This window comes from Lampetra planeri, chromosome 3, assembly GCF_965212315.1.
Source record: "Lampetra planeri chromosome 3, kcLamPlan1.2.h2, whole genome shotgun sequence".
Taxonomy (NCBI): domain Eukaryota; kingdom Metazoa; phylum Chordata; class Hyperoartia; order Petromyzontiformes; family Petromyzontidae; genus Lampetra; species Lampetra planeri.
Window position 1 is genome coordinate 3467405 of NC_136109.1, and position 24785 is coordinate 3492189.

Here is a 24785-nt window from a genome sequence, read left to right on the forward strand (position 1 = left end):
AAAAAATGCAAGTATAACTTATCATGTGCTCTGTACGTCCTGTACCTAAATCGAGCCATGCATGAGATTATGTGCCTCGCGACACTTTCTATGGCAAGTGCCATTGCACTCAGCCGTGCTACGTCTACTCTAAACGTGTTCACGATGTTGACCGGGTTTGTTGTGTGTGTGAACACGGGGGAGGCCTTCAAATCGCTTGGGCTTCACCAGACGCGTACGCGGGAGCAGAAAGCGCGAGCGGCGACGTGAGCGCCACTCGTCCCCGCTGCTGTGCTTACCTGCTCGGTCTGCACGCTCACGCTCTGCGAGCGCTTCGAGCCCAGGGTCTGGATCTTCTCAAACACCAGGTTCACCTTGCGGTGGGTGCTCTCTGCGCTCTCGCTGTTCCTGCGCGCACAACGTCCACGCAGACAACGAGCCCCGTGAGGCGGAGGGGATAGCATGCTGCACTACCACCCTCCCAACGCGGCCTTGCCTGCTGTGCAATGCGCAAGATCCACTCGCTTTGTGGTAGCTGAACCTGGGCCTCCCCGAGGTCGACTCAGCCTTACATGAGTACTGCATGAACAAGAACAGGGGGGAAGACAAAGGAGGCTAGATCTAGCCGGTTCACTGTCTTGCGTGACACTCACTAATGTTCATACCCACATAAAGAGACAAAGACAAAGAACCCCCGTATAGCCTGTAACAGACTGTTGGGGCAAGTGCTGTTCGCAAGTAGCTACGAAGGTCGTTACGGTACACGAGGTCAGTGGCGATGTTTACAGATCGCACCAGGTAGTCATTTCAGGCCGAGTGAACCTTGGGGAGGCCCAGGACAGATGCAGCTAATCATCACTGGTGTTGGCTGTGAGCGGGAATTGAACTTGGGTCGCAGAGTTCGTACCACAGCGCACGAACCGTTGCACTACCGCTAACTATTGAGTAGACATGCAATGGAACACGCGTACTAAAATAATGTGCACATACCGCATAAAACTAAAACACACATACGCTTATGCAAATTATTGTAAGACGACATAGCAAACGTACATTGCGATGAATAAACCGGGTACTTGGGCCTTCAGAAAACACGTAAACTAACTTCAACAAATACCAGTAAGAAAACATTGATTCATGCACACCAAATGTAACGCATTTGTTGTGAGCTTACTTGTTTAATTCATGGATCGTTACATCCCTACCAAAAGTTAGGTGGCAAATCCCACGCTTTGCTAAGTATGCCTGTGAATAGTTAGTTCTACCAACCAATGGGGCACTACGTACAGTGGGCAGAGTTGGCATGGCTCTTGGTGGCAGGCCCATGCCAGATCTTGGCTTCGGGAGCACGAGGCACTGAGCAGAGAAAGCCTGGGGGGGGATCCTGTGCTCCCAGCCTACCGGCCCGAGTGGGCAGGCTGCCCACTGCAGCTGTCACGAGCACTCAATTCAGCAATTAACCCCTCCAGCACGACGGCACGCAGGCAGCGCCGGGGACGAGGCGTCCATCCCACGCGAGGCCGCTCTGACCCGGCTCCAAGCTTCTGCTTGCTTCAGTGTTTCCCTTCGGCGCAGTCGTTTGTACATCAAGAGGGATTTGTGAGAATCTAAAAAATGGTGTAATAATTGTGCCTCTTATTCAAAGGGGTATTGCTGAACATTCCAAACGTCTATCTAGCCGTGTGACTGGAGCACTGCTGCTGTGAGCAGAGTGAAAAGTCATTAAAGAATGAATGCACAGGAGAACAACAGAGTGAAGCCAAATGCGATTCAACACTGGTCTTAACAATCAGTAGGTGTCATTATCCCACGAGGGCCACTCTGGCAGAGGGCGCAGCTCGCTATTATGAAGGTAAAAATTGAAAACTGGGTCGGCGGTTGACACAGCATATCATCCCTAGCGGTCAGTAAAATGAGTGCTACTGTGTGGACAGCCAATAGCAGTTGTCCCGAGGAGAGGCTGGACACTGCCATACAACCACGGGATCTCCTCCACGAGCACAAGTATTCGCCACGGAGATGAGTGTCAACCAAATTATAGAAACAAACAGACTATTTCCATTTTTTTTAAGTTAACAAACCGGAGGCAAATTTTAATAACATTTTATACCTACGTGACTTTACCAAAAGAACCAAAGAGTATGGATTCCTGCAGTCACGAAAGCTTCAAATCAAGATTAAAATACAGTTCACGTTAGCTGAAGTTAAACATCTGAACACGAATAGTGCATTGAGCACTTTTGCAAATTGGAACACGACATACCACCCACTGGGAGTGTTGCCACTCACAGCATAGCCCCACCGTGGCAGGCAACCTCCACGGCACGGCAGTTGTTGCGGGCAGAAATACCCACAACAACTTCTACCGCCAGCAACAACTCTACAGAAACTACAGAAAGTGCTGCCCCTCGCACTCTAAATTTAATAATAATAATTACTTATTTATCCAGGAAATCAGTCCAAGGGCTCTTTTTCAGGAGGGTCCTGCATTGGGTTTTTCTTCTTAGATGTTTCCACACCATAAATGATGATGAGTGTTTATACAAGTGGGAGGAAATCGGGGCACCCAGAGAAAAATGTAACATATTATAGAAACAAAACAATTAGCAGTCATTGGTGACAATGCTAGCTGAGACCATTGGCTTACTCCACTTGAGAACGTGGTTTCATCTCAAGAATCTGTCTCATATCAAAGCCTACGACACGTGCAGGCACGGTGCTTTCTATTGAACATTGACTCACTGAACCACCCAGCCCACAGCCCTGAATCTGAGTTAACGGGGACAGGAGCGACGCTGCACCTGTGGCTTGCGTCTAGGAGTGCACGCGCGATGGCCGTATCGGTAATGACAGCAACATGAGATCCTGACAGTGCTATTGAAATAAATGTTTATTAAACCAATATACATTCTTAATATAAATACTAGGGTTGTTAAAATATGTTTTTTTTCATAACCGGTAACCATATCGTAAAAATTGGTTTGCAGCATCTACAATAATGTCAACCGATGAAGATAAAAGTACAACCCTGTGAGTACTCTGGTTCTTTCGTAAAAGTCACGTAGGTGAAAAAAATAAGAAATAAAAATAAGAAATATAAATACAAATAAAAAAATTGAAATAAATTAAATCACGACGTTTCGGAAGCAACACAAGCTTCCGTCATCAGGTGGGACAACCACAGCAAGAAACTAAATTTATGTAAATTACACCCTGTGAGTGTTTGTCATACTCCGTGTGGTGTACTGGTGGAGGTTCGACAGAGCCTCCCTGTAACCAGTAACAAAAAAGCGGTTACCGGTTATCATTTAACGGCCCTGATAGATACCAATCACGTTCGTGTTGAATTTCCAATCTGGGATCTTCGCCATGTTCTTATCCAGCCGAGGTTTTGTTCAACATTTGTGACGCCATGCTGAAATGCAGTGCTTTCGAATTTTCATGCCATTCAAAAAACAGAGTAAGGGCTGTATCCATCTGGGGTTGAGTTACATTTTGCTAAAAATTTGAACGACAACGCCAGCGACAGATCCAAAGTAACTCTCTAGCAGACTAAACAATTAAACTACTTAAACTATTTTTTTATTTTACCAGGTAAGGCCCACTGAGCTATATAGCTCTTTTTCAGAAGCGACCTCGCAACAAATGACCAAGTGGTTTATCATGTGGACATTATAGCAGCCAAATGCTCTTAACACGTGTTTATAAATGTGGAGCGAAAAACCGGAGGACACGGAGAAAAATCCATGCGACCACAGGGAGACCATGCAAACTCCAAATATATAGGCGTCAGGGACGGGATGGAGCCAACGACTTCCTACCAGAGGTCGCAAACGGGTTTTGATTCCTTTCCCGTACCCATACCCGGCCGCACCAGGGTCGCAAATGGGTACCCGTACCCTACCCGAAATGAGTGACAAACGGTGACTCACCAGTGACTCACAGCCTACCCGTACCCGTACCCGGCCGCACCAGGGTCGCAAACGGGTACCCGTACCCGGCCGGGTATCGGGTAGGGTACGGGTATCGGGTACCCGGTTGCGACCTCTGCTTCCTACAGACCTCTTGCCACAGTGATGCCCAGACAGCAGAAGGGTGGCAGCCCGACATCAACCGCTCTCGCACAACTGGCATGCACCGCTAGAGTTCTCACGGTCCACTCGCCGGGACGGCGAGAGGGCGCAGGAATGCGTGCGTGGAGCGCCGGGTGTCTGCGCGTGCGCACTCACCCCTCCCGCAGGACGCTGTACAGGAACTGCTTGGCGCTGGCCTCCTGGGAGACGTCGGTCTGGTCGCGCAACAGGTCCGGGGTGGTCACGAGCTGCACAGCCACAGAGGGGCACGCGGCGGAGGCAGCCATGCGGGGGACGGGGCACAGCACCTCCGATTAGCACGGTTGGCTACGTACGGTGCGAAAGAAGTTCAACATACGGCGACCGCGCCCAGCCGACAGTGTTAAGTTCGCCGCCACCGCCTCCTTCATCCACGCGATCGCCAAATCTCTACGTCATCGACGACAAAATGTCCACATTTGTCTGCAACATAACAAATGACAAATAACGCTCACATTTCGTGATACATCAGTTTCCTTCAAAACTATGGCATTGCTACTTTCCACTCCTCCTCAACTCGAACTTTAAACTTGCAAAAAGGTCACCTTTTTAGCAATGTCATGGAAACACATGGGTGACTCCGTAAGGTTCTCTGGACATTTAATAGGCAAGTGGATTTCGACCGGGATCTGCCCTGGCCTAGCCCTCACTTCTCCCATCTGCCGTGCCCGTTTTTAAACCCCCCGTTCCTCTCCTACCACTGCTCCTACAGACTCGCACGGCCATGCCTTCACATCCACAAGCCTCGCTCTTCGTTACATTCTCAACAGACGTCTAGTCTACGGTGCATTTATTACATTAACCCTCTAACCCCGTCACATATTTAATGCCATTAAACTCTCCATTGGTTGGCCGCATAGAAGGACTGGCTCCTACCGTAGGAATGTAGACGACTCACAGTGGCTTAGGGCCTCCAGTAGAGATGAACATCACCCCCACTCTTATTCGAGCGTGGCCGAAGCATTGTTCCCTACGTCAATTTCTACTCATTTCTTAATACGATATTTTACTCTAGATTTGAAGTTACTACTATCAAAGGTTTGTTCATGGCTACTAACAAAGGTTTGTTCATGAAGCCATCAAGATATATAAACATAGACATAACTTAAACCGAGAAGATGGATACAAATTGAGCAATCATTGGAAGGATGTTATCAACCAGGTTAAAACCCTAACTGCTGTATAATTTGCTCTGATATCCATATCTCTAGTCCTGCTCAGTCCCATCATTTAGAAATTTGCCTTACGTGTCCCTGTACCGCCCCCCTACGCTTCAGGCTATCGACCCTCAATTTTTATTCTGCGTCCTTTCCCCTCCATCCTCTCTATCCTTGGCTCCCCCCCCCCCTCACCAATATAACCCCCTGGTAATCGCAGCTCTTTGGCCCATTTCAGCAACTCTGTTTTGCTGTGATTGTTCCCACCTGATGGCGGACGCTTGTGTTGCATTCGGGACGTCGTGATTTAATTTACTTTTATTTATTATTATTATTATTTTATTTTTCACCTACGTGACTTTACCGAAAGAACCAAAGAGAATACGACATTTGATGTTCAATCTGTCCGCTATTTACGGCTTTTGAAGTAAAATGCATTTCAATACAAAAATACTAAATCCATTCCTCACTATCATCAACCATTGTCTATTCACTGCTGGTTGAAGGCCTCCGTATGCCACCGCCATCCTTCTCTGGGTCTCATGACGCCACAATCCATCTCACCCAACAGGGTGGGGTACGTGGCATACGAAAAACATAAAGCACGGCAAATATGGTGAACTGTAGTGGCCTGTAACAGAACACGTGGAATGATCATGTAGGTTGTGGTTGACCAGGCATCATTGCACATTTCTTTAATGAGGATTTGGTACACAAACCAACAAATTTGCAGAGGTTGCATCAAACAAATGTGCAAAACAGAGCACCAACAAACCAGAGGCGACCTTTGTCGCTGATTAACAGCAGGGCCAGTTAATGTAAAAACCTCGAGAAAATAATAATAAAACAGGCACACACCCTGGGCTTGCAAGGCACAGCTGGGTGGCACGCCCACTGTCCAGACAGCCTGCCTATAACCACCAGTATTACCTGATGCTTCCTCTCTCGAGCCCTTACAACACACGGCACCCAACACACAGCACACAACACTCAATACACAGCACACAACACTCAATACACAGCACACTGCACACAGCACCCACCACATGGCACCCAATACAGAGTACAACAGCACCCAACACAGGGCACCCAACACAGTAACAACAGCAGCCAACACACAACATACGGCACCCAATACACAGGAAAACAGTACCCATTACACAGCACACTACACACACCACCTACCACATGGCACCCAACAGACAGTACAACAGCACCCAACACAGGGCACCCAACACACAGTAACAGCAGCCAACACACTGCGCACTACACACAACACACAGTGCCCAATAAAGGGCACCCAATACACAGTACAACAGCTCAAAATACACACGGCATCCAACACACGGAACCCAACACACACAGCGTTAACATATGCAGCAGAAGGGAGTGTGTGTATTCCTGCTGCAAACGGCCCCATGGCTCAATTCTGATACCCCTGCAGCAGCATGGAGACCCGTTACCTTGAAAACTAGAAACCCAGAACAGGGCAGAAGGCAAGGAGATTGCACCTCTGTACATTTTGCCCTCGCTGACCCCGAGTCTCGCTTGCAAAATGCTCTTATTTCACTGAGCTGAGAGATATTGGTCGGAGGGACAAATTGGAAAACGTTGCAGAGTAAGTGGCAAGTGTACCTAGGGGCAGCCGTGACAGGCGGCACTGGAATAAAAACGATGCAACAAAGGGGAGGACGAGAGCACGTTCAGAGTGATTTTCACGGCCAAACTTACAATTTAAATGTAATGCAGCAATGTGCCGAGAGGAGCGCGCGTTTCATCACTGCTTGCTGCCTGCTTTGATACGGTTCATGAACACGGTTATGAACAAAACAATATCGAACAAAACCTGAATAGTGGGCAAAGAAGCGTAAAGAGACGGCTGCTTGGAGAGACAGAGAAAGGAGCACGTGGTGAAAACAGACAACGTCCACTACGAAGAGAACTACGGGGGTCGGGCAGGACACGTCCAGGGCAGGGCACGTCTAGGGCAGGGCACTTCTAGGGCAGGGCACGTCTAGGGCAGGGCAAGTCTAGGGCAGGACACGTCGCTGTAAAGGATGACGGCCGATGATCAAGAGTAATAAGAGAGTGGCAGCCAAGGAACGGAACGTGTCTGAGAGGACGCCTACATCAGGCCATGTCCAGGTACTGGACGCACTGTTGCACTACAGAATCGTGAGAGAGATGGTAGCGGCTTGGCGAAGCCTTCATCCAGCAGCGGATTGACCATGGCTGACGACGACGAATGAACGATGCTGCAGTGGGGGTGGCGCGCTTTTGTGGGCTGTGCGTGAACGTGCTCAAAATGGGCAGAGTGCGAGACAGACACCTTGCCAAGAGCAGGGTGGTTTGGTGTGGCTGTAGCACCGCGGTGTTGATGTGGTGGTCCTGTGGTTGAGTGAAGCCTACAGTCGGGCGGGCGTGCGGACGAGGGGGGGGAGCCCGGCAACATGAATTGGACCAAGTGAGTCAATACAGAAAGGGGTAGCTTGCACAAGGCAAAACCAAGCGTGCCCATAGCATGGCAACTTTACAAATAAGTCCACGTTTGCTGTTCGTGTTCACATTGATGGCCCACTGGGGGTCGGTCAACAGCAGCAACGGTGGGAGGGTGCCGCTTGATGACGCACAGCGGGGGTCAGGGGGAGCAGGTGGTGTTTGTGTGGGGAGCCGAGAATCCCGATAAGAGCCACCAAGCCAATGCCGCAGAAGAAATGCACTCCCAGAAGAAGAAGGCCCTGTGGGTGGTGGGACGGTAGGTGTAAAAAAAAATTGTAAAAAAAATCTGTGTAGGAGGCAAATATGGGAAGCAGGTGTATTGTCTGCTTGTTTACATTGCTACCCCCCCGATGATAAGAAAGGGTTCTCTTACCGTGGAGTCAACGCGTTCCACAACCACAGGGGTTGCCATGGGCGTGACTGACCGTGCGCGTTTGGAACCTACACGCTGGGACAACACAAGCCCACAGGGCGACCGCGTGCTCTTTGGCTTGATCAATGTCGCCTGGACCAGCCTTAAAGGTCAACGTGATGCTCGTGTAAAACTTCAGAGTTGAAGGAAGACATCGTGCTGCTCGCAGCAGACATCGCGGCTACCGCGATTTTCCCCTTTGGCTTGTGTTGCTATTGAAACGTCGTGATTTATTTTGTTTTATTTCTACCTACGTGACTTTACCGAAAGAACCAAAGAGCATGGATCCCTGCAGTCACGAAAGCTTCAAATCGAGAAGGAAGAAGAAGCAATTTTTTCTGTTTGCTTACGATTACGTGCAAGCACGCACAGCGGTGGCCAGAGATTGTGCACAATGTGCAAGATGCACAGCAAACAAAATACACGCAATTCCTGTTGCTTTTTATATCCCGATTGTGCTACTGGCATCCAAGGAGCAAGTGAAGCATTTTACATTCATTCAGCATGGCGAGCTGCACTTGAGTGTGCGTCACATGGGTGAGCTGCACTTGGGTGAGCTGCACATGGGTCAGCTGCACTTGAGCTGCACGTGAGTGGAGCTGCTCTTGAGTGGAGCTGCGCTTGGGTGGAGCTGCCCTTGAGCTCCACGTGGAGCTCCACGTGAGCTCCACGCAAGCTCCACGCGAGTGTCACTCGAGTGAGCTCCATGTGGGCGAGATGCTTCGTGAGCGTGCTGCTGCCTGTAAGTCCGCACGCTCACCACTGAAGCAGTTTACTCAATGTGAAGGTTCGATTCTCCGCAGAAGCTAACGACTTCCACAGAGAATTTCAAAGCTGCTGCCCGATTCAGTGTGTACACGAAGAGAGCCTGTGACACCATTCACAGGCGTAGACTGAAATAGAAATGAATAACAGTCGGGACTAAAGGTTTGTAAAATAATATATTACTTTACCCAAAGTCTACCTTGCAAAAGAGAAAATCAAGCTTGGTTGGCTATCACCTGTTGAATAAAGAATTGGAACTGTTCTGTAACATTTTAAGAGGGCATACCTAGATGGATTAAAAAACTACCTCACGGGCCCTCACTTGTTATCCTTCAAGGGTTAATGATGTGTGACCATTATGCTTTGCGGTCTTCACTTCGGAATACAAGCGAGCGGTTTGACCCCAAGGTGGACAGGGCAGAAATAATCCGCAAACCACACAAACCTCACACGTTGATCATTAAGTGTTGGTGCCCGGGCTGAGACCATCACTCACTCTATATGTGCGGACCTCAGGCTAGGATTCAAATAGAGGTCCTCGGTGGTGCTGTCTCAGTGTTCAAAAGTGGGACCCCCAAGTTGCCCGTTGTTCTGCCTCCTTCCGGGGCTGGAGAGGGATCCGCTTGCTTCATAGCGGCAGATTTCCCTAAGCTATGCCTCCAGTGGGAAAGGAACGTGAACATTCCCCTGGGATCGCTAATCACATCGCGAAGCTCAAAGTGAAGCCACGTTCATTTACAAGCCATGTGACGCCTGCCCACAGTTTGACGTGGGAAATAGGATGAAGAAAAACAGCCACTAAATGAATGCCCTGTAATGAACCAGCACTACTAACCTGCCTCTGGCATTCCATATCAACCCGAGTGACTCACAATGGAAAAGTTAAGAGGTAAAATCCCAGACTGCTGTGGGTTCTGACCTTCGTTCCTTTTACTGGTAAGAACCACCTGGTTCCACCAGCCCACAGGGGATTATTGTGTCCGTTGTGCATCCAAAAATGGGAGGGGTGCGGGCTGGGTAGAGAGGGGCTGGGTGGGGAGGGGAGGGTGGGGAGGGGCTTGGTGGGGAGGGTGGGGCTGGGTGGGGGTGGGAGGGGTGGGGCTGGGTGGGGAGGGGCTGGTCACCCCGTGGTGCCCTTATAAAACTCAACGTTTAACCTACTCACGCCGGCTTGTGCCCGCCCTCACAGTCGGCCATATTTGCGGAATACACCACGCCGCCGTTGACCCTGGCCATTGACCGAGCAACCCAACGTTCCTACCAGCTCCCTCCGCAGGAATGTATTTGTGACAAGCCAACAGCAGTGGCCGTAGGGGAGACTGGCATCACCGTGTGTGTTCAATTCCCACCACCGGTTCAGGGCCCATTATCCATACGAAGATGGAGACTACATTTTAACGATTTTTTTCGCGATGTTGAAATCCCAGAGGTAAATTACAAGATGTGAAGAGAGACGGGTGTGGTCGCATTGCTCGTGTGAGCGAGCAGATGCTGCGACTCATTCTGCTGTGCCGGGTGGTGCCGATCCCACAGTGCCAGCCCTGCCGCCCTCCAGTGAGGCCTCACGATGCCGCAGCAGCAGCAGCATACGGCTTTGTTGGTCGCTTTAAGAGCCCTCTGAGAAAGTTAATAAACTTATTTTCTGTTGGCAACTATGGATGACTGCTGGGAGTTTTTATAAGGCCTGCCACTCATCACGGCACTCCAGCAAATAACACCGTTAAACTGTCGAGGTGTTTGGTAAATTTGACGCGAGAGACGGCAAGTGCTGCTCGAACTGTAAATATTTTCCTGCTGTGCATCAGGTAAACACGCTTCCAGCAACAAAGGTGGCCATTTCCACTCAAAACGTTGAGAGTTCTTGATAAATCCAGCCGATGCGAATGGGGTGTGGATCACCCGTGCAGAAGCAAGGCCGTAGCTCACCAAGTTAGTAGTTCAGTGGCTTTGCAACCAGTTCATTGTGAGAAAACATTCAAGGAATACCTTTATTTGTCTACGAGCGGCAGAATTATTCGACTACATTTTTCAAGTGCAAACCAACCCCCACCTCCATTCTAACAAAATGGCAATAAGCTTACAGGAATTTCCCGTGGTATTGTCAGAGCACTCTACGAGTTTCCCATCATGGCTGGTTTCACTGCCATTACTCATTGCTCATCCTCGGGGTATCTCGTTTCAACTACACGGGGCAAATGACAATGGCCCTCACAACAAGCAGCACGGCTGCCTGTGGGAACACATGGCGTCACACTGCGTCTTGAAGCCCAGTTTCAGGGGAAAAGGTTCAGACCGTGGTGGTGGGCACACAAGAGGGGCCTTCCCAGCCACATGGAATCGATGGATTTCCGGTGTGTGGACGTGCCCACTTGGTGGTGGTAGAATGGCTACACTGAAATGACAACACGTGTCGTCTTCATACTGCATAAGGCACAATAACTGCTGGTGAAACCCCTCGGTTTGGTATGGGGATTTGCCCATGGGTGGAGATCAAATAAAGACACAAGGCCAATGTACGATTTCTTCCGATGTCAGTTTTTTTTAGACACCTTCATATAACTGGCCTTCTTTCAAAAATGCGTTGGGATAAAAATTGGAAAGCTGCGGAAAGGGACCGGTACGGACGGTCCTGGGGGAAGGGCATTAAGACTTTATTGGAAATCTGCACACGACGGATTCAAGTCTTCGCCACGGAACCTCATCCAATATCGTTTTATACGTGGCTCTCAAAAATACCAATATAAGAACTACATATATTACATCTCAGAGGAGATTTTGCCCAAAACACCCGCAATGACGGTACACAGACATAGGGGCATGCTTCTTAGGATTGTCCTGAGGTACTTTCCTTATTTGGCAAAACGTCACAAATGTGTCATCGTGCTAGCGGACTAGCTTTGACATTATCATTCATGGGCAATCTGTCCGTACGCATTCCGAGATATAATAAAATGCTTTTGCAAATTTACATCATGGTTTTCCATCAAAAAGTGTTAATACATTGAAAATAACATGATTTACCCTCCCTGGGAGAGGCGATGTGCTGTGGAAAAGTGCAGCTACATGAGCATCAGGGGGCACTGGCACACACGGACGAAAATACCACGAGGTACAGTCTCTCTCCATGATCATCTTCGGTCTCTTAGTGTTCCACCTGAGAGAAGACGTTCCTCACCCTTTCTCTTTCCCCTCTTGCGTGTTTTGTTTACTCTGTGCAACACCACACAGGATACTACTGTGCGCACCTGCACCAGAGATGTTTCACGAGGGTAACCAGGTCTGTGGGTTTATTTTGTTTGTTCGGATGTATGCTTAATAACACGTATTTTGTAAACGCCACAATAAACACTAATCCTGGTCTTCTGTTAACGTTTCTGGTACCCTCTCTTGAAAGTCATGCTTGTGATGGATGATTGAATAAAGTCATGTTTCCATAGATATTCCCATGAACGCCGATTGTGTTCTTCATTCCGACTTGTACACAATTCATTTTTGAACAGTGGGCAAGGTTGACTGGAGTTGAAGCATCAACTGGCCCTGCCAATTCTGTTGTTCACACAAACATGCTCATGGTAATTCACAGCTGTTCCCACTCCCTGTAATGTTACCACGATTCACAGAGTTGCGACAGCGCTCACCGTCTTGACAACCTCAGTGGGCAAAACACAAAGAGCAGCCATCTCTGATCATGTGACTTGTCTGCTACCTATCAGGAAAATAATATTGCACACAAGTACTTGGGCAAGGCCTCAATCACTGTGCAATTTTTCACAAAATCACACCGTCACAGGTGACAAAATTACGAAATACATTACATTAGTTTAAAATCCCTAATATTCTGGGCTCTGATGATAACTCACCTACCTACCCAAACAAATGGAGAAATATATAATTACATACAAAATACAAGAGTCAAACAACACGACACAACACATTTGATTTAGGAAGCACTCAGACGTTGTACAGGGGATGAGGAGGTGTGAAATCCCAACGCTGGTAATGAGTTTGGTGCTGTGATGAGCAGAATGGCGCACGTGTGAACAAGGGCAAGGCTCTGGCCCAGCGCGCGCGTGCACGTGTGGTGTGATCTCCGCACCTGCTTGGCACCGACGGAGCCGCCGCCAGTGGCCTCCGCTCGGGACGCAAGCGTAAGCCGCATGGAGCTCGTCACGGCAGCGGTGGCCACCTTCGCGTGCGGCTCCAGAAGGGGGTCGTGACCGCCCGCGCTCGCCTGCCCCCACCACCCGCCGCTCCTCGGGCCGTCGAGCTCCACGCGGCTCCTCTCGGTCCGATTCTCCCGCTCGCCAGACCGAGCGCTCGAGAAGTTCTCGAGGCTGCGTGAGCGCACGCGGTCGCCGGCCGAGATCTTTGTGCGCCTGCGGGGACGGCCGCGCACCGCCGCGCTGGCCTCGTCGAACTGCCCGATGAGCTCCTCGATGGACAGGATGTGTCCCGAGTCGATGTCGCGGCCCGTGCCCGCGCGGAACGGGATGTAGCGCCGGTTCTCGTGGCGGTTGGCGCTCTCCCCACGCAGCTCGTCGAGGCCGTCCTCGGACGGCGATCGAAGCGGCGGCCGCTCGGGAGACGCTCGCGAGCGCGAGGACGCGGAGCTCGCGTTGGAGCGCCCGAGGCTGTCCACGTCGCTGCCGGCCCTGCCAGACTCCTCACTCATGCTCGACACCGACCGCGTCACCGGAGGTTTGTCGCCGCTCCGCTTTCCCCACAACTCCTGTGTCTTCCCGGCCGCGGGCAATGGGGGGCCCCGCACACTGGCGCTGTCGATGACTCTTGTGGCTTGACCTGCAAGCGCGCTTCCCACACCGTTGGCCTCCCCTGTCACCGCCGGCTGCGTCACCCCGACTTTTGGACTTTTCTCCCTCTCTTGCCCATCCACACATGATTGTGCCTTGTCGGCCGGCCTGTACGGCTGAAGGATCCAAGGTTTTTTCTGAAAGTTCAGCTTCTGGCTTGAACTCTGACTCTTCAGTGCTGTGGATCGTGCCTGTTCTCGCGCCCGCATGAATTCTGGCCTCGTGTACTCAGTTTTCTTTCGCAGAGGGTCTTCGGTGGTCACTGAGGAACCGTTTGAGTTGAGGGCCAGGAGGCTCTGGGCGGTATTCGTTTTTGGCTCCGGCAGTGTGAGCTTCGGGGGGTCCGGCAGGCCGCCCTCGGGCTGCTCGCTCGAGTTGAGCACCACAAAGGGCTGGCCCTTGATGCCCTGGATGCTGATCTGCACACCGTAGGAGGAGGAGGAATTCATTTCGCTCAAAGGGTTCCCCCCGCCTCTGTGAGCCGGCGCGTTGGCAAAGTCCTCGATGAAGCGAATCTGGAGCCCGTAGTCGCGCAGAGACTGTGCGTCCACCTCCTGCCGAGCCGGGTCCATGGTGGCCGCGTTCTGAAAAAGCAAGCGATGCAGGCATTAAGCATCGGGACTTATGGGAGGGCCCAGGAGGCTCGCGTGTAATGGTGCTGCTCCCAAGTCGAACTCTGTCCCCGGCTCGGCATGGTCGCCCACGGCTGCACGACGCACACACAGGCTGTGCGCATAATTTGGTTTTGTTTCCGAAATCAGCAAAGTTAGACGTGCAACATATGTCCAATCAGTCTCGACGGTTCACATGGCTCCTTGAGGGGTATCGAGCTGTTGGTATCGAGCGGTCGATCCGGGTGGGATGCGTGGCTCTGCTGTTGCACAGCCTACAGGCGAGCGAGTCTGCTTTACTGTGAGCCGGGACCCCACCGGCAGGGAACGCACATTGCGGCCGCCTGAACAAGACAGGAGTTCTCTTCACACACACACACGCAGCAACACAACACCCCTGTTTATTACTCCTGTGTGGTTTGCGATTACCACTGCCTTGCAATTCACTGCGGTGTGCGATTAACATTGCATAACTCCAACCGGAGCGGAAACGTGTAACGTCAACAAGAGACCTGAGACAAAGACGCATCCCGCATGTAATGAAGACTCAACTTTAGGATGGACAAGCCGTACACATCTTCTTGGTTCTTTCGGTAAAGTCAAGTAGAATGGAAATAATAAGATAAAAAAAATATAACATAATAAAATAATTCTCACGACGTTTCGGCCACAACGCAAGCAGCCGTCCTCAGGTGGAGAACAGGTCTGTCGAGAAGACAGTCTGAATGATACACCCCAGGCTTCAGACTCTGTCTTCTCGACAGACCTGTTCTCCACCTGAGGACGGCTGCTTGCGTTGTGGCCGAAACGTCTTGAGAATTATTTTATTATGTTTTCTTCTTATTATTTTATTATTTCCATTCTACGTGACTTTACCGAAAGAACCAAGAAGATGAATCCCTGCAGTCACGAAAGCTTTAAATCGAAATTAAGCCGTACATAATACGACATTTGGTTACTCAAAATAGTAAAGTAAAGACCTCTCCAGCCCAGCGCAGCAGCCTCAGCAGCTGCAGCCCAATCACCGACCCAGGGGGGACCTGGGCCAAGGTAAGCTCAGCCAGGACGTCGTGGTCTCACATTTCAGAGTTTGCTGCTGTGCCAACTACAGTCGTCATCGCGGCAGCCGAGTTGGCATCGACACCTACAGGTTTACTCTGCGCGGGTTGCATGGTAAACCCGCTGGACCCGCACGCAAACCTCGTGCGGCGATACGGCGAGTGCAGCGTCACCGGGGTCTCCGGTCCAGTGACCTGGAACCAGTTTTACCTGTGGCAGATGTTCGGAATCCGTCCGTGAGTCGGAGCCACTTTGGCAAAAGACTTGAAACGGCGTTATTCCAAAGAGCTCACTGTGTGATAAGTGCGCATTTGTGATGAACTGGGCTCATAACAGTGCACGATAGCAAATGTTTGAACTTGCTTACAAAAGAAGGAAGCTACCTGTGACTATGTGTGGAACAAATATTTTGACATGGATCGCTGTATCACGGGACACGTCACGTTGCGTTGCAGTATTAGCACAACCTGAATCTCCCAGCATCAGCGGAATAAACCAGATCCCCCCAGTTTCCTCAGCGCCCTCTGGGTCTCGCGTCAAACACTCCAGAAGCACCGCGGGCGAGCACCACCCACTGTGGTTCTAGCCGGCAGCCGGGGCTCCCCTTTGTCGTGACAGGAGAGGCAGCGCCCAGGCAAAACCACAGCTGCACGAGCACTTTGCTACCAAGTGGCGCAAAGTCGGCCCGGGGAGGCACTGATTCCTGCACATGGACTACACTGCAGGCGGAATGCACGTCAAGCCACCTTCACCTCTTTTCAGTGACGTCGCCACGACATACGTTTGGCTCGGATGAGAACGTTCCCAGAAGGTATTGCGCATGCCAACAGGTCGTGGGGTCACACAGATACGATGCTGGACACCTCCCCGTTGGGCAGGGCGAGCTGCCCGCGAGCGGCACGAGCGCCCGTCTGCGCAAGGCTGGCAGTGTTACGCACGCTCAGATTTAGTTTTTCTAGGGTCAATCAGGTTTCCTCCCGAGCGCAAAATGATAATACAAATTTTTGGCAACATATACCAAGCAAGGCTGCACTGAAAATCCTCAATAATCATCACGAGGTGTGATTTCAAACAAATACAATGTCACGTTAATCCCGTTAAGGATGGTGAAAAACAACACGAACGGCTTAAAGGGAACATTGCAGCCTGGATCTCCCGTGCTGCAGCAGTACCGCCATGCTGTGTCTGAATGGACACTCACTGGTAGGCAGGTTGGAAGTAATGACGTTCAGAGTTTGTATTCCAGAATGGATTCCAACTGTCCAAAGCCAACAGGGCTTAGATAATAACCGCGGGAGCTGCAGACAAACACCACGTGCCATTCCCTGCAAAGCAATTGACACGAAAAATGTTTCTTCACCAATGGGGATGAGGCCATAAAATCACTCGCCACTTGGAAAAAACTCCGGCCTCAAACCTAGTCTCCAGCTACAAAGCAGCTTTGTGTTACTCCAGCACTGAACGGCAAGTCCAGGTGAAATCCAAGTCTCTCCTTAAAATATACATTGCATATATGTAGATAAGTGTACGTTTTTATCAGATGATAAACACACCTCTTTGATGAATACATCCTTGGTCTCTCAGCTGTGTATCAACTTACCAATAACTCCATTCATTGCATAAAGCAACATAGTAGACAGTGGTGAATGGCAGCTTTCCATTGCTTCAGTACTACGCTCTTGCAAGAGTTGTGTGCACAGTCTTTGACATGTTTAAATACTGGGGGCTTTCACTCGTTTGCAACACAGAATTCATATTTGCCAATCAAACATTTGACAATCGTGATTGAGTACACAGCCATAATCAAACTCCAAACACCCCACTACCATTGTGCAGGGGACAATCTTTAAGTGTTTTATTCAACTTTTTGGTTCTTTCGGTAAAGTCACGTAGGTATAAAATAAATTAAGTGATTTAATTTATTTTATTTTATACCTACGTGACTTTACCGAAAGAACCAAAGAGTATGGAACCCTGCAGTCACGAAAACTTCAAATCTCGATTTTTATTCAACTTGTTCATTGAATGTATCCCGATCTTGTTATAAGCTGGCAGATCCGAGGGAACGCTTTTTCTCCCAAGATTCCTGTACAACAGCAGAGCCACATACAGTGACACAGATCACATACAAGGAAGGTCCATGGAGCAGCCAGGAGGAAGCCCACGCCATGCGCAGCGTGTGCAGATGAGCGATTAGGTCGTCCATTCAGAGGCACGTACCGAGTCGCCCCCAGTGCTGGGCTCTGCCGTATCAAGATAAAAAAAAGTCTGACAATGGGATTTTTGTGCAGTGGCTCGTGTCACCAGAGACTCTTAGAGTCATGTGAAAACTGGGATTAACATTGAGTGGCAGCCTGCAACCTAAGCTCAGGGTCTTAGCGATGCTGACTCATTTAAGTCAAGTTCATGTCACCAGGAAATCTTTAATGAAGCTTGTATTGTAATTTTTTTGTTTTTGGATAATATTTTTTTGTGGTTAGCGCAATCAACTATGAAGCCAGCAACCGCAGTTTGATTGACAGCCACGGCTAACATCAGTGGTGAGCATAATCTGAACAAATGCAGCCCTCAACTCCCCCACTATCAAACATCCTCCATGATGGACACGTCACGGAGATACGTTCATCTAGCAGTGGATTGACAAAGGGCTTCACTGAATATTATTATAACTTCATTTTAACAATTTGACTTATTTTACAAGTTCACTTTTTTTTTACCTGGATTAATAGCTATGGAAAACACAACAAATACATTCGCTTTATGCCCACTAAATAAACTAGCAACACGGAAAACTATACACGATTTACAGCTGCGACCACACTTACGTGCACATTAGAAATCTGCGTTTAAACTTTGGAAGTGAGCTGGGAAAATTTTACTTTCATCCCAAGCATTTGCACTGAATGGATGAGTCATCTCTTTCGTATCTTTTCTCTACGATGCACCTCATCGGCTTTCCTTCAGTGCCACTCCCTTCACACAATCCTCCTCCTTGCTGCGCTCCATGACCGCGTTCCATCACATACGTCTTCCCACCTCCCCGTGATCACACCAATGCCACGTACGCTGCACACAAAGCTCTGTATTGTGCTATAGCAATGTGTTGCTTTCTCTGCTACAACCACAAATGAACACGATGTCCATTATGAATGTTTGCACAATACATCGGCTGCATGGGATTGCGTTGGATCTGCGCTTTGTTTGGCATTGCCTGGCGTCTTCCTCGCAGATTGAGGACCTCCATGATGTCTCAAAATTCCCTGCCAATTTTTTGGTGGAAAATAGAAGAGGCCATTTGGCTCTTCTTCACCAAATGTTGAGTCCACAACGACCAAGACTGGACGAAATTCGTCCAGCGTGACAATGAATAGGATAAGAGACCTGAACGAGCCTGACCATGGGCGAGAAGAAATTAACTCGTCTGAATGAAGATGCAGAATAGGATCACCTAATAGCGTTACCAGACAGCAGTACGTGGAGTAAATTGGCAAGACTGGATATGTACACAAAGATTTACAGAGTTCAGACTCGCTGAAGTTATAATAGGGGGGGGGGGGGGGGGGTATTGGACACCCCCCCCCACTCACACCATCTGTTAACTTTAAGTGTTTGACTAAATGTTTGTCTACATTAGTCAACTCGACTGCATGAATCCCACAGACTAAGACCTGTCTAATATGTCACAGGTCGTCATCGTCGTTTAGACTTAGATGCTGGCTACATTACCCCTGCATCAGATCTATGCTGCGTGATGCCCACGTCGAGCAGTTCTGTGAAACAATCGCCGCCTCGGCCACATCAATGTTCGTCTCGGCGCAGAGGATCTCGCACGTTGGGTTATTTTATCTAAATGCACAGCAGTACATTTTTTGGTGTTACTGTAGCGTTTCATAAATTCTCATCAGGCCCCATTATGTTTGCTGCACAAATGTCTACCTTTCCCTAGTCGTTTTTTGTTCCTTTCCTTGCCCTTTTCCCACATTTCCCTCGCTAGCTGAAGAAATGTATTGTTGGAATGCCGCTTGCTATGCGTGCAGCCTGCCTAAATACGTTCCTGGACATGTATGCAGAGAGTTGTTGACGTTATAGTTAATGAAATCCATAGTCCGAGCTGAACAATAATCGTCTCGTGTCCAATTTTCTGTCTTCTTCTTGTTTGGCAAAAGCTCGGTTTGTAAGCAGTGATGCTGCCGTGCTGCACAGCCAAGTGGTCGTGCAGGGGGCGCACACCAAAAGGCGCGGAAGACCGCTCGGCGAGCCAAAGGGGGGCTCGTGTGGCAAGACACTGAACACCAGTGGTCCGCCCCGCGGCCATAGGCTTTGATATCATATCCCTCGTCATGGCTCCAACATAGCGTTGCATTGTGCTCGTGCATGGATGGGAAACACAATGCAGTCATGGCTTTAAATGCACCGGGAGAAATTACCAAATTAAATAAGTAATATTAAAAAAATAACTTTTATAAAAACACGCTTTTATGAAATGTACTATGAATGGCAAAACTCCACGACTCCAGGGAGTGGCCCCGAAGCTTGCCATAACGTAAGGGACCATGGCCAATTACAGCCAACGTCAGTTGACCGTGGACAATTAGACCCAAACCGAAACATAACATTTCAATAGAGAATGTTTAAAAAATATTTTATTTTTATTTATTTTATGATAGAATATAGTATTGTCATCAGTATGACATAAGTATACCAAGTTTGCAGTCGATACCATATTGGGAAGTGGGTTAAAATTGAGTTACAAGATTTGAGGATACAACAACGACAACAGACAGAGCGAGTTAAAAGAAAGCGTGTAATAAAAAGCTACCGAGGTGGTTGGGTGGCCCACACAGCTAAAGCTGTGTTCAATTAATACGCCAGCACTTCTGAGAGCGCAAGTTCAAACCCAAGGCACCGTTCTAATGCTATTTCCTTGGCCATGAGAAACCGTGCCCAAGCCGCACCACTTGAGGAAGGAGCTCGGCCCCACCACCACATCTCCCCCGCCCCCCAAGACCCACTCCTTGCTCTCCTTGGCTGGAGGGAAGTGATCAGAATTTTTTTAATAATGTCACTAGATTTACTACCCGGCTTCGCCCGGGACTTGGATTCACCACGCCCGGCTGCCTTGGTCTCCCCAGTGGCGATGTTCACACATCACACCAGTTACTCGTTTGAGGCCGAGTCGACCTCGGGGAGGCCCAGGACTGGTTCAAATAATCGTCACCGGTGGTGGCCGTGAGCGGGAATCGAACTCGGGTCGCCGGGTTCGTAGCGCGGCACGCTAACCACTACACTACAATGCGTTACGCTTCCACGTGCACGGGTCACATGACAGATTTGACGTCACAGCTCATTTGCCGTGCAAAACATTTCCGCATTATTCAGCTCCCCCACCCCCCCCAAAAAAAATAAAAGTCTATTTTTTATCATTTTTGCATGGTGTACAGTCTGGAAAGTACCCACATGGCAAATTTCAAGTTTGTTGCATGTCGGAAGTACGCTACACATTTTGAACAGACACACATAATCACAACTTTACCTTTTATATATATGGAGATGTTCATCAGGCCCCATGGTATGTAAAGTGAAGCCTCCAACTCGTATCCACTCTTTCTGGCCTCTCTATGTGCTGTGAAGAAGGGCCATAGCCCAAAACATCACCTATGATACACTTTTTACTTTGAAGCAAGTGTTGTTGATGAATGTTGATATTTTGTTAAAACATAGTTTAGCGTATGCTTTAGTTAGTATACACCCTCTCAAGCAAATATCGGTCAGTTGTGTCACTTTCTGGTGTGCTTTTAAACGAAGCAACATCACAGCCGTGAAGCATGGGGCGCGTCGCCCCTCGGCACGACGTCGCGATGGCTACCGAGCGAAGCTCCGGGTCAGACCGAGCGTTCACATCACATGGTGCCGCGGTGATGAGAAGAAAACTACCTCGCCTGGTATACAGGACGCCGTGGGCACGATCTCGACCCTGATGCCTGTTGAATATTTGGAGTTTGCACGTTCTCCCTGTGGTCACGTGGATTTTTCTCCGGATCCTCCGGTTTTTCCCTCAACATTTATAAAGATGCGTTTAGAGTATTTATTTGGCTGTGATAAACTTTCTCTTGATAATCCACTTTGTTGAGCTATCATTCTGAAAAACAGCTATGTAGAGTTCAGCGGGCCTTATCTGGTAAAATAAAAAGTAATTTTAGTTTTAAATTCACTCATGTCGGTGTACAACGGGTCTCAAATGAGAATTTGACACCCTGTTCTATCACACGCACGTGACGTATTTATTGGGTATTATAATTACGAACCAAAACTATATGGGTTGTTGGCGATGCATGTCGGCAATCCAGCAACCAGCAGGCAGCGTGGGTGGGTCCCGCGGGGACGATTTTTGTGAGCGGGTGGGATGCGCGACTGGACGTCTGTCTGTCAGGCAGCGCAGGCAAAGCAAGATGCTCCGAGCCCAACTCGGAGTCGTCGCAGCCTCTGCCCAACTGCATCTTCACTGCAGGTGCCTCAGCCACAGATTCAAACCGCTGGGCCAGTACAAAACGAGAGTCAAGTGCGGCGAGGAGAGCCATGCGCCTGTGGACAATCTCATCATTCCAGCGACATGAATGTGCACGTAATCATTCGAGAAAACTAATCTTAACGTTTGACATATGGGGAGGGCATTACCAGTAACAAAGAGTTGTATCCAGGACACCACGGTTACTCTAGTCTGCTCTTAAGATAATATAAGTGTCCACATGATTAAGAGAACCCCAGGTCTCATCTGAAAGACAATACGGTAAGGCAACACGGATGAACGTATGTACCCTGCAGGTAAGCACCCCCGCGTGAGAGTACAAAGACAAATATCGCCCATATAGCCTTAACAGACTGTAGGGGCAAGTGCTGTTAGCGAGCACCTATGAAGGCCGGCACGGCACACGAGGGGGCAGGTGGCCAACACCACGCCCGGCCGCCTTTGTCTCCCTAGCGGCGATGTTTACACATCGCACCGGGTACTCATTTGAGGCTGAGTCGACCTAGGGGAGGCCCAGGACCGGTTCAGATAATCGTCACTGGTTGTTGCCGCGAGCGGGAATCGAACCCGGGTCACCAGGTTCGTAGTGCAGCGTAGCGCTAACCGCTACACCACCACTCCCCATGCGCGAGAGGACAGACAGAGCAGCACGGAGAGGCATGAAGGCACTTCACAAATGGGGCCATCTGTCCCCGATTCACGGTTCATACATCTGGATGGATTTCCAAGCCTCTTGAAAATTAATCCACACGCAGATATCATTCGGAGGCAATTAACCAGCAAAAAAAATAATACTGCTCAAGGCTTTGGAATCCCATGTTGGAGGAGGGGGGGGGTGTGACTGGTGACGTAATAGTGGATCAATTCATTGCGCAATCTTTTCAGTGCCTGCTCAAGGCACTCGGGCCTGGTCATGCATTCCAGAGCTGCTTCACCTGCTTCCATTCAGGGAACCTGGCTCCTGGTGAAATGCGTGGTGCATCGCTAATGCCTTGGGAATGTATGCGCCAGCATTCACAATCTGCTGCCCCCATTCCAAAAAACTCGTAAATCAGGTTTGGGGGCCCCGCGTTAATGTATACAAATGATTCACTGTTATTGAGAAAAGCAGGTTTGACTTTTGACGGCAACACCAAGTGATTTTCAGGGTTCGTTTTCATTCCAGGATTTCATTGCATTGCCATCGTATTGCGGCCGATGAAAACAGCGGTGGAAGAGAGGTCTCAGCGATAATCCTGTGAGGGTTCACTAAGCCAGCAGGGCTAACAACCTGAGTTCAGATCCAGAAACCCACGCATAACTAAAACAGATTCAAGATTAAACAATTGTACGGTCTCAGTACGTAACAACCACTGCATAAAAATACGACGTATATTTAATTTCTACTTGATTCCACCTAGCCCAGCTACGAGGGCTAAAATGTGTACTTGCTGCTGCCAAGAAAGTGCAGTCCAGTGTTGAATAGGCAACAGATTTTACTGGACTCCATCATTAGCTCCGTGGTGTCATCTTTAAATGCCACTCCCTGGGACAATGGGAGCGCGTTCTGGAAGGACGTTTCGTTGCATTGATTTGATAAGCGAGATTGGGATATACATTGTGAAAATAACAACTTTAATACGTGAAAAGAACCAAGCAGCAAGTGAATATTCTACAGGCTAAAAAAATTAAAACATTTTAGGTGACATTTTTGTAGGATACCATAAAAGCCTGCGATATTGAATGTTGCTATGGCAGCAGAAAAACAATTTAAACGTCAGCCCGAGACCAATTTAAACGTCACCACGTTTATAAACAGACATCCAGTGCAAGAACTACAACCATTCTCAAAGACTATGATTCACACACCGAATCACGGGTCCAGTGATGCGTAAACATGCAGATAGTGCCACGTCAACCTCCATGTGCCATTGTTAGAAGCGTGACACACAGACTACTCCCTCCTGAAAGCACGGCTCCAAGCCGCAGAGACTTTGGTTTCTGTTGGTTGAATTCCTACAGCGACAGACCAGCTCACAAGAGGGCTGAACGATTTGGGGAAAATATCTAATTGCGATTTTTCTGACAGATATTGCGATTGCGATTTGATTTGCGATTACATTTTTGTTAAGTTAAGCTTCAGTTCACTGTGTGATAGATTTAAAACATGTGATGGAGCATTACCACGTGATTCCATCAACATACGAACTGCTCTATATATTCTAATGCAAGGATGAGAACTTAAAAGATATGAATTGCTTCCAACATGCATTTATTAAACTGTTCTAATTGAAATAAAACATGAGAATAGGTTTTCCCCTTTTTACTAGCAACAAAACAGGTGTTAAGATGTTAAGACACCAAACTGAAACCTTTTACAAGGAATCATGTCTGCATTAACCACAATACCTGTGGTCAGAATGCAAACAAAAAAGATACTCTGATAAAAAATGCATTGACTTTGAAACTGATTGGTCCGCACCAGAGACAGCTTTCTTTAGTCTCAAAACGGTGTTAGACCAGAGGACGCCAAAAGGCGTCATTGGTACTGGCAAAGGAGGTCCCATGATGAAATAGAACAATCAAACATAGAACAATGGTTAAGTTAAATAAAGTTATAATAATAAAACAATGAAACAATTCCAATAAGTAATAGGACTTGTCAAATCGCAAAAAAATCGCAGCCTTTGCGATTTGCTAATCGCATTGTTTCAAATTGCGATTTCGATTTTAAACCGATTAATCGTTCAGCCCTTGCCTCACAGCTGCAACACGGCCAAAGGCGAACGCTGCCGCCCCCCTCCGGGTCCTGCTGCCACTCGTGCCCCGTGCACTCACTCCGTGCCCACGCGCCGTGAGACACCGGGGGACATCA

The 24785-nt window shown here is 48.9% G+C and overlaps 1 protein-coding gene across 3 annotated transcripts in view; it reads right to left on the reverse strand.

Moving 5' to 3' along the window:
* Positions 1-24785, reverse strand: part of CGNL1 (cingulin like 1) — a 118217-nt gene that overhangs the window by 75647 nt on the left and 17785 nt on the right. For all 3 annotated transcript variants that reach the window (XM_078619109.1, XM_078619101.1, XM_078619117.1), the window contains exons 2-4: positions 13021-14319; positions 4209-4300; positions 279-387 (exon numbers count right to left, since the gene is read on the reverse strand). In XM_078619109.1, the coding sequence (XP_078475235.1) occupies positions 279-387; positions 4209-4300; positions 13021-14307 (1488 nt within the window). In that variant the 5' untranslated portion in view covers positions 14308-14319. The remainder of the gene's footprint in view (positions 1-278; positions 388-4208; positions 4301-13020; positions 14320-24785) is intronic.